Source organism: Nansenia antarctica (assembly GCF_963989245.1).
Source record: "Nansenia antarctica genome assembly, chromosome: 1".
Taxonomy (NCBI): Eukaryota; Metazoa; Chordata; class Actinopteri; order Argentiniformes; family Microstomatidae; genus Nansenia; species Nansenia antarctica.
Window position 1 is genome coordinate 33,892,450 of NC_137674.1, and position 10,187 is coordinate 33,902,636.

At 41.8% G+C, this 10,187-nt stretch overlaps 2 protein-coding genes across 3 annotated transcripts; one reads left to right on the forward strand and one right to left on the reverse strand.

Annotated features, from left to right (window-relative positions):
* Positions 1-538: 538 nt before the first annotated feature.
* On the forward strand, positions 539-5,624 carry LOC308175915 (uncharacterized protein; the record flags this gene model as incomplete). Its single annotated transcript, XM_080550493.1, has 10 exons — positions 539-567; positions 800-929; positions 1,975-2,155; positions 2,406-2,528; positions 2,754-2,941; positions 3,185-3,381; positions 3,744-3,835; positions 3,943-3,997; positions 4,346-4,443; positions 5,359-5,624. The coding sequence occupies 10 exons, from the start codon at positions 539-541 to the stop codon at positions 5,622-5,624; spliced, it is 1,359 nt and encodes a 452-aa protein (XP_080406619.1).
* Positions 5,625-5,755: 131 nt separating this feature from the next.
* Positions 5,756-9,980, reverse strand: gstz1 (glutathione S-transferase zeta 1). 2 transcript variants are annotated; one of them, XM_080535062.1, is made up of 9 exons: positions 9,848-9,980; positions 9,476-9,527; positions 9,322-9,389; positions 8,777-8,857; positions 8,201-8,326; positions 6,763-6,838; positions 6,612-6,664; positions 6,436-6,485; positions 5,756-6,245 (listed from the first exon to the last, which is right to left on the reverse strand). In XM_080535062.1, exons 1-9 carry the CDS (start codon positions 9,875-9,877, stop codon positions 6,119-6,121), a joined length of 663 nt encoding a protein of 220 aa, XP_080391188.1. In that variant the 5' UTR covers positions 9,878-9,980; the 3' UTR covers positions 5,756-6,118. The 2 variants fall into 2 exon arrangements, with proteins under 2 accessions (XP_080391188.1, XP_080391189.1); XM_080535063.1 differs by lacking the exon at positions 9,848-9,980 and adding an exon at positions 9,610-9,716.
* Positions 9,981-10,187: the final 207 nt, after the last annotated feature.

Consider the following 10,187-nt stretch of genomic DNA (forward strand, 5'->3'; position numbering starts at 1 on the left):
AGTTGCCAGATGGGATTGACTGTTGGCCTAACCACAGTCTAAAAACCGCTAAATCCACCCAAAACCACCAGCCCAAAACCTATATTGTCAGAAAACCGTTAATTAGTATTGGGCAGGTGCCCATCTCCTGCCCCTAAACTGTTTGTCTGTTGCCAATGATGTTTGTAAAATAAGAAAACACCTGTAGCTACATTGTATGTGTGGTGTGTGTGTTTTAACTTCACGCATTTTGTAACATTTTGATACCGCCTAAATGCTATTTATGTAGCCCAACCGCCCAAATGATTTTTATTCGGCCCAGTGTGATCAAAAGTAGCCCATTCGGCGGTAACCCGTCCCATCTGGCAACCCTGGTTCGGGGCCAAGCGCAGATTAACGGCACGCCCCTTAATGCCGCGTCACTGCCGAGGTTCGAGCTGAACACGTGCGTCTGGAGATCCCATATTAGGACAGGACAGGACAGGTCGCATCCCCACAAACACAAATCAGGAGTCCACATCATTCCTGTATTAAAAAAAGAAAGTAGTAATAAGCCAGCATGGGACGGATGAACTTTTTCGTCCTTTGGTCCGTTCGTGATGCACCCCGTCAGTTCATTAGGTAACACAAACATAAAAACAAAACAATTGTTTTGTAAGCATACTGCGTCAAATAGGACAGACAGGTGGCTTAAGGGTTAGGAGTTATGGTTGTTTACTCAACTCCTGTTGATTCTAGGGAAATTGCGGACAAGTTTTGGCTACAATATCTGGCCATTGCAGAGACTCAGAGAAATATTGTGTTTGTCTTTATTCCTTAGCAAATCCAATCGTAAATGCCATCAGGTCCAGATTCCATTACCGCTGCCCAAACAACTCGTAATCTTTGGTCTCGGTGAGTGGAAATCAAGTGAGACAACCATCTCAGTTGAGGTTCTGGTCCGCCAGGATGTACAACCCCAGAGGATTGGAACTCTTTCATCTCAAACAAGGTAATAATAGTAATAATAATAACCTTAATTTGTATAGCACTTTTTCCTGCAAACGTTGGCCTGGTTGACCTACCAAAGCCGGTAGGCCTGCATTAGCTTCTATGTATGCCAGCAGTAGTGCAACTGACCGTATACGATCTATGTTATGCTGCTGATGATGACACATTCTTATTTAATATCTATATGTAAAGGTGTCTGACCTGGGAAGGAGATTGGAATCCTGACCTTGTTAGTGTGGCAACAGAGAATAGGAGGAGAGGAGTGTATGGGAAGATTGTGCTCACCGTCTGTGGAGAGGTATGCTTTTACCTGTCACGATAAGCCTCCAATGACTGATGATCTACGACGATCATATATCTGATATAGTTATAAATCAACTTCTTACAGTAAATTGGTTCAGGTCTGCACTATGAGTAAAAAAAAAAAAACGGACTCAGTGTTTCCATTTGGCGGAGGACTAAGTGATAAAAAAGTGATAAAACTAAAATTAAGTAATAAAAAAAGTTTCCTCCAGATAATAATAAACTCTTTCCTCTAAAAGGAGAAAGCCCGTTTCATTAGCAGCACTCCTCTGGTGCCAAGAAAATACTTCAGCACAGACCAGCTCGACAACACTGATCTCTCCCACACTACTCTGCTCCAAAGTGCTGCTACTCTGAGGGTGAGTTCTAGCAGCAATCCCCAGTGGTAGTCAAGATATATAACAATGTTGTTGAAATACAACCCGAAGCTAAAATGAAATACTGATAAACCAATGTAAATGTATCTGCATCTTGATTTTTTTCTTTTTTTAAGAAAACAACTCCAAACTCCTCATATTTGGGAGACAGTGTTTGCTATGCCGAGCTCAACGCTGACAAGTCAGGAATTCCTCATGACTCCACCCTATCAGGAAAACCCTGTATTGGCCCTACGGTATGAATCATTAGTCGTGCTTGAACAAGACACTTGCATGCAAAGTAGGACAATGTGTTCATTAAGCCCATGTTGTTGATGTGTGGTAGTTGAAGGAGAGAACACCCAAGCTTGCTAGTATTGGAAGGAGAGGTTGGGTCGCGGGGAGCTCTGAGGATCTTCTTGACTATCAGGGGGACACTGGCCCAGTGTCTAGCGCCAAGAAACGGAAGATGTCTCAGGTGCCCAGTGAGGAGGAGGAGACAGTCAAGGTGAAGGACAACAGATCAGGTGAGAGAGCTTTCTCCCAACCCACCCTACTGAGAACTGTGAAGGTGTGTCACAGAATTCTGAGGGAACTTCTGAGCGATTGTCACTGGATTCTGAGTTGTTGTCACAGAATTCGGAGGGGTTGTCATACAATTCGGAGGGATTGTCACAGAATTCTGAGGGAACTCTGAGAGATTGTCACAGAATTCTGAATCTGAATGTTCTGAATAACATGTTGATTCTGTCAAATAGCAGATATGTTGTTTGTCAGTGTGTCCATCAGAGCGCTGGTGCCACACCATGTGTCTAATTGACCCTGACACAGCGATTGTCATTGGTGGAGAGGCCGCAGACAAGACCCACTGCGAGGACTCTCTATGGAAACTGGAGATAGGTGAGTGAACGTAATCAGTTTACCCGTTTACCATTTTCTTGCAATACATTTACACCTTGAAGACAATAATTAGAACCCTTAAAAATGTGTTATCTAAAGTATAAGGCCTACTGAAGACTATTCATATCATGTTATATGATCATGTAGCTTTAAGAAATGCCTTGTATTCACTGGTTGTATTAGATCGGTGCGAGTACAGGCAGCTTTTTTTTACCTCTTCCACAGACAACGACTTCTGGTTCCCGATGAACTCGCCCACCTCAGGCGCTGCCCCCCCGCCTGCCCGCGGGCTCTCTGCCACCTATGAACCGGACGCCAAGGCGGTGTTCGTGTACGGAGGCCTGAGGGAGGGTCAGTGCTACAGTGACCTGTACGTCCTCGACACCCTAACCTGGACGTGGAGGCTTGTCACTGTGGGTTTGTCTCAAACGTATCCTGGGGGGGGGGGTATTCCATCAACGTCGCTAAAAGAAAATCCAGGCTTATTTGTTTGATAAGTCTCGTGAGACCTATAAAAAAATAAATAGTCTCAAGTCTTGTGAGATTTGTCGAAAATAAGCCTAGATTTCCTTTAGCGACATTGATGGAAAAGAAGATTCTGAAGATTGAATGTTCGGATACTATCCTTTTTTTGTGTGGAATTTCTCTCTTTTTAGGCGAAAGGCAATGTTCCGATGTTGGCGTATCACTCCGCAACCGTCTACAAGAAAGAGCTCTATGTCTTTGGGGGGGCTCACCCAAGTCGCTGTCCAGGAAGCACGATGTGCAGTAACACGCTTTACATCTTTAACCCAGAATTCGAGCTCTGGTACCAACCCATTGTGGAGGGGAACCGACCTCTACCTAGATTTGGGTCAGTGTGTCTTGGTTTATATTTCTGTCCAGACAAGGCGATTGGACTTCTGGTTTCTGTCCTTTTATTAATTTCCATCATCTTATTAAATGTTTATCTATGTATCTATTCTTATCATTAATCTTTGTTTACTATCCTCCTCTTGACGTTTAAAAAAGAAAAGAAAAAGAAAATGTATGCTATATGTAAACCGCTTGCCCCTGTTGTATGAAATGTGCTATACAAATAAACTTGCCTTGCCTTTCTTAAAACACTTTGAGCTGCAACGTTTGCAGGAAAAGTGCTATACAAATAAAAGTTATTATTATTATTTCTGTTTTCGTACAGAAACGCTTATTCACCAACATGTTTATGTGTATTAGGCACTCTACCATACTACTGTCAAATAAGCTGGTAATTTTTGGAGGGAGGAGGACTGGGACGTACCTGAATGACCTGCACATCTTGGATCTTGGTAAGATGAAGGCTGTTGTTGTCAAAAAGAAAGGATTTAGATGAATATCTGCCGGCGTCTGTGTCACACATTTTCTAAAATGTCATTTTTCTCTTTTGGGGAAAAAGGCTTCATGGAGTACACAGCTGTGAAATATGAGAACATGCCACCACTGCCTCGAGGGTGAGCGTATATATTCAGTCAACCTTGCAAAATGTCATGGCAATGCCCATCTGTCCTTTGCCTCTGGGGTATCTAGGACATCAGTACTAATTTGCAATGACGTATGAGGTAAAACTAATGTATATTACCACACACACACACACACACAAAGGGTAACTTTGTTTGCATTGTTTGTTCAGATATTTACCTGCCGAATACATAATACATACATACATGTATAGCGTAGCTAAACAATAACAAAGTGGGATGTGATGGTGTAGAAACAGCATTTACAGCGATGCCTCTGTCTTGTGTTGTCTGTCTCTGTCTTGTCTCTGTGTTGTCTGTCTCTGTCTTGTCTCTGGTCAGATTCCACGCTGCTCTCCCCGTGTCAGACAACAGGATGCTGGTCAGTGGAGGGTGCAGTTCCCTTGGAGCCCTGCAGGATGTCCATATCTTCAATGTTGGTGAGTCCTCTCATCTCTCAACTTAATATACTTTTAATGCTGTACCACTGCAATACAGTTCTTGTGCTAATGATCTGGTTTAGAGATAATAAGTCTGGTTGATTTGTTGAGAGAAACTGCATTGCCGCATCGCTGCAAACGGCTCCCAAGGACGTAATCGTACCGTGATATAACTGCAAATTGGGCCCCTCCTGATTTGAAGTGCGTGATCACACTGCAAAGTGCTGTATTGTTTTCTTTCCAAATAATTTTTGCACTACAGTTGTTATATTAGATTAAACTTAAGAGTTTTAAGACTCAGAGTACCAGACAACGAAATGCAGTTTAGCATCTAACGAGAAGTGCAAATAGTGATATAAAATATGATATAAAAACATGACAGTGATAGGTACAGTATGGCAAGTGCGGTAGTTAAGAGGTATATGCAGTTATGAGCTATGTATAGTTAAGGTAGATATGTACAGTTAAAGTAGCTATATACAGTTATGGTATCTATGTACAGTTAAGGTAGATATGTAGTTAAGGTAGCTATATACAGTTAAGGTATCTATGTACAGTTAAGGTAGATATGTACAGTTATGGTAGCTATATACAGTTAAGGTATCTATGTACAGTTAAGGTAGATATGTACAGTTAAGGTTTAAGGTATCTATGTACAGTTAAGGTAGCTATGTACAGTTAAGGTATGTACAGGTGTATAAATAGTGGCTATATCAAAGGAGGTATGTGCAATATGCAAAAATATGGTATGTGCAAGATAGTCTTTGTAAACAGCAGTGCAAAGATTAATCGAGTGATCACATTGAGCAGGGATGTGTGCAACCAAGCAGTAGTACAAAGGCTAAATTGGGTTGTTTTCTGATATGAAATTCCTCTTGGGTTCACCCCCCCCCCCCCGCCCTTCCTCCTCCCCAGAGACCAGTGTCTGGAGTTCGGTGGCGTCTCCTTCACTCTTCTCTAAGCCGAGAGCCGGTCACAGCATGATGAACCTGGGGGGTTCCCTCCTCACTGACTCTGACAAACAGCAGAGAAGGGAGAAGGCCGACCCTCACTGCACGCTCCTAGTGTTCGGGGGGTCCGACTGTGCCGGAACGTTCTACAACAACACCCTCAAGTTCACAGTAGAGATCCCTCCTGCTGCTGCTGATGATGAGAGTCACGACCTCAAGAAGAGAAGATAACGGCCTTGTTGTTTGGGAAAAGAAAGGGACATCTTCTTGTCATTGTTGTGTGTCTAGTGTCCTATAACATGTCTGATGAACCTAGTGCTAGCTTAGGGTCTTAGGCACTTTTTTGTACTTTTAATACATTGTTGTTGTTGATTGAATGGCATGCAACATTTAGGTACATGTTTGCAATCTGTTTTGCACTTAACCCTCACAAATCCACGTGTATCAAAGACATTGTCATCATAATATGGGCGTCTCAAGCACTGCATGACCTTGTTTTGGTTTGGGGTTGGGTGCGAGGAAAGTAGTATGGTAAACATGTGAAAAATATGAATCTTCTCAGGATACTAGTAATAAATGGTTTTATAACCCAATAATTATTTGTTATTGTTATTTTGAAGTCATGACATTGAAACCAAAGGATTTCTATCAAAGCATTTAATTGAAGTATAAGGTGGATCAATAGTTGCATTACTGGCTCCTGTGCATTTCATCAAGTGAGGCTCTTATGTCCGTAGATCAATGGGTGTATCCGGCTGGCAGGATGGGTGACTGACTTTGAAAGCCTCTATCTCCATTAAGGTTTGGTTTAGCCTTTTGATGGTCGGGAATTTATCAACGTCCACTTTGAACCTGTCGGGCAGATATTACATTCATTAAAATAAATATTTAAAGAAATAAACCCACTCCAGATTGGTGCATCAACGAACCAATGTCTCTTGATGTATGTAGACAATATCTTGTATATTATTCAGTATCAATCAGATACTCATTCTGTGGTTTTTCCTCTGTTGCAGCTCTGACTGAATGATGGACGTCTTACCTCTCTGCATTGTAGACCTGTGGGACCAGACAGATATCTGCCATGGAGACCTGAGAGAGAAACACTCGGTAAATCAAAAATCATCTCTTTCTACCTTTTTGAAAGTGAGTTCTACTCAACTGTCCTTTCACTTCTAACCTTATACGTCACTTTTTATGTGATGAATGTCTTATTACCTCGTCCCCTACGCAGTAAGTCCCAGCGGTCTCTCTCAGGATGGGTTCGAGGGCTGAGGAGAGACGACAGTGACCAGGGTCAGTACTGTGATGGATGCCTGGACGGGAGCTTTAATAGCGTTTTGGATTTAAGACTTTAAACTCCACCCACCTTCAAAGCCGCGGTTGATGAAATGCTGTGCCCACTGCACCTTGTCGGCTCCTATCTTCTGCAGCACATACAGATTCTGAAAGACAAACATGATTACAGACGACTGGACACGGGTGGCAACAAAGATGGGGATGTAAAACAACAAATGTTACCCTTCCTAGCCCACTTAGAAATACAACCATCCCAAACAATGGAAGATTTTGACTTCTGCCATCTGATTGGTTTCTCCTTCCGTAAATGTTTTTTTTTTTTTTTTAACTGGGAGGAGACATCTGCAGGTGCACTGATATGCTTTGATTTGGCTGTAGGTCATATGATTGTTCGTCCACTTTAATTGACCTGTACAGAGGCGGATTTAGGATTGTAGGAGATCCGGGGCTTAGCCCAGAGGGAGAATATAATGTGCGCGCCGGAAACATTGGCCTTCAACCTTCAACTTACCACCACCTTAAAGCGGACAAAAGGCTGTATTACAAAATAGACAGTAAACACACACACACACACACACACACACACGTCAGTCACCATCATTTATATTTGTATAGAATTACAGAATTGATGGGCTGAGGCTAGTTATGTTACAGTATGTATATCAGGGCAGACTCTGTGCTCACCACTTATATTGTATTGATTGTCTTGTCCTGTGTTATATGACGATATATTACATGTATTGTTGGCCTGTGTATAGTACTGTGAAATCAAATCCCCCCTGGGACATTAAACAAACTTAGTTAGTTAGCGTTACATCTTAGGATAGATTTGAGTCATGTTCTGTATACATACATACTACCATAAGGGCATACTTAATGTGGTTACTCCATGTTTACTAGCTGTACGTTACATCATTCTTTTTCACTTGTTACTCAGTCAACCAGAGTGCAGATATCAAAGACTATCAGCCTGTTATTCACTTTATTTGTATAAGTATTATCCTTTGTTTGATTTCTTACCATGTACCGTAACAGTACCTTGCTATGTTTCCTTTTCATTATAACATAACGTTATGATAGCCAGCTAGCATTAGCAAACCGGAAAAGTAGTGTCAGTGAGTCAGTCACCTTTCTAATAAGATTCACAAACCTGAAACATCATCTATGTCATCACTGCTGGTGACGTCATTGTTGTCAGCTGCTGATACTGCTGCTGCAACAGTTCTTGGCGCTTGTTTTGTTTAAAAAAACTTTCGGATATCCATCCTTACAATTTTGCAAGTCAGGCACTGATTGAGATCACTTCTTCTTCAGGGCAGGGCAGGCTACGCAGTACGCAGGCTAATGTCGCGCAGCTGCTGCCTCTCTGTTGGACTCCGGTACTGCACGTTACTCACAAGTTTTTTTGGGGGGGGAAAGTAAAACATTCGGGGCTTTTCAGAAAACATCCGGGGCTTGAGCCCAAGTAGCCACCCCCTAGCCCCGCCCCTGGACCTGTATTTACTCACCTGTATAGGTTGGATCCCGGAGGAGATGAGGTCAGAGATCATGCGCACCTGGGCACGCTTCTTTGGGTCTGCAGGGAGTAAACAGGGTCCTGGTCTGGTCTCCTCGATGTACTGGATAACTGCCAGCTAAAGGTGAGTAGATAACTTAAGTCATTACTGTCCTGTATTCTTTCTGTTTTATCGGCTATGCCATCAACTCTTCTTCTAATCAACTGTCAACTGAATAAATCCTGTCCTTACTGGGGGTTGTACTCCATGTCTATTGCTGGCAACATAACCACATTTTCCCTACACAGCTGCTTCAGTATGCCAACAAAAGAAAGAGAGGGCAGTAGACTTAAGACTTTAAATTGTCAACAGCTACAATATATTGTTGTATCATATATCTATGACAATAACTGACTATGACAGTATCTACAATACTAGCATCCTAAAGCAGCTGTATGAGGAAGATGTGCTCAGTGATCTGGTATTAATGGAGTGAATTTGTGATTATTCTCAACATCACAGAGAGCATAGTAAAACATCTATTAATATTTGAGTTCCTTAGAACAAACTGATAATATTGGGACTTACCGACTGAGACAGGGTGATGTCATCAATCTGGACAGCAGGCACTTGTTGCATCGGATTCAACGTCTTGTATTCACTTGTAAGCTGAAGTGTTCAGTAATGAAGATTATACTTGATGTAATGATAAACCACTATTGATATCTACCATAATCATTTAATTTAGTCCAATTATGCTCTAGGCCCATAAGTACAATTTAGCCATTGCACTACTGCTGTTTGCACATACTACCTTTGCACATACCATATTTTTGCACATTTGTACATACCTCTTTTGATATAGCCTCTAATTTACACATCTGTAACTTACCCCATACTGTACATAGCTACCATAACTGTACATAGCTTACTGCTATCCATCTCTTGTATCTAACTACCGTAGTTTCCATACTGTACCTATCACTATCATGTTTTATTTGCACTTCTGGTTAGATGCTAAACTGCATTCATTTCGTTGTCTGGTACTTGTACTCTGCAATGACAAAGTTGCATCTAATCTAAAAACCTAATCCAAGTACATTGAATTGCTGGTTGAATAGTCTATGATTTACCTGTTGCCCTCCATCTTTGATTAGGTTGACTGGAACCTGGTCGTATTCTATACTTTTGAGAGCAAAAGCTGAAACACAATAGGTTACATTATTGACAAGATAGTGACGCATGCAAAGAGAAAGTCCAGTGTAGAGTGCAATTATATCCACTTACCAATCCTCACCCTCCATGAGCACGAGCTCCTGAAATATCCATGAAGAATGGGCTAAATAGGGGAAAGTAGATTAGTGCACGTGAAAAGCAATAACGTACTCTCATATCTCACTAAACGTTTCTTAATGATTCACCTTGGTTTGAGTCGCCATGGTATGCAGATGAAGCAGGCGTTAATATGCATCTAAGGCAATAACTGTTTTTCAAGAACGGTCTAAAAAAAATCTCTGATTTTGTCAACCAATAGAATGTGCTCCCCAAATCCCCTCCTCTCTGGTTTTTGGACCATGAGTAAGCACTACTTTACACATGTTTCATATTATCGAGGGTCTTGCACCAAAATGCTGAAAAACAATCGTGGCAGTACAATACCTTAGTGAGGTACGCAAGGGATAAACGCATTGCAGGTGAATGGGGTGGTTATATGGTCACTTGTCAGTCTCTTATACGACTGCGATATATTCGTAACAATGTGTTTTATTCAGATTATTATCACAAGAGCTGGGTAAACGAGGTGACAGATTTTACGTAATTCAGTAGTGAGCTGTCAAATACATCAGAAATAGGTTCTATCCAATGAAATGCCAGTATTGCGCTCCTCGGGCGGGTTATCGGTTTATATCGCTGGTGATTGGCCAATGGATCTCAAGATTTAGCCAATAAGAAAGGTATATTCTGTGGGAGTTGTTAGTTCTAGCCAATAGCTGGTCAC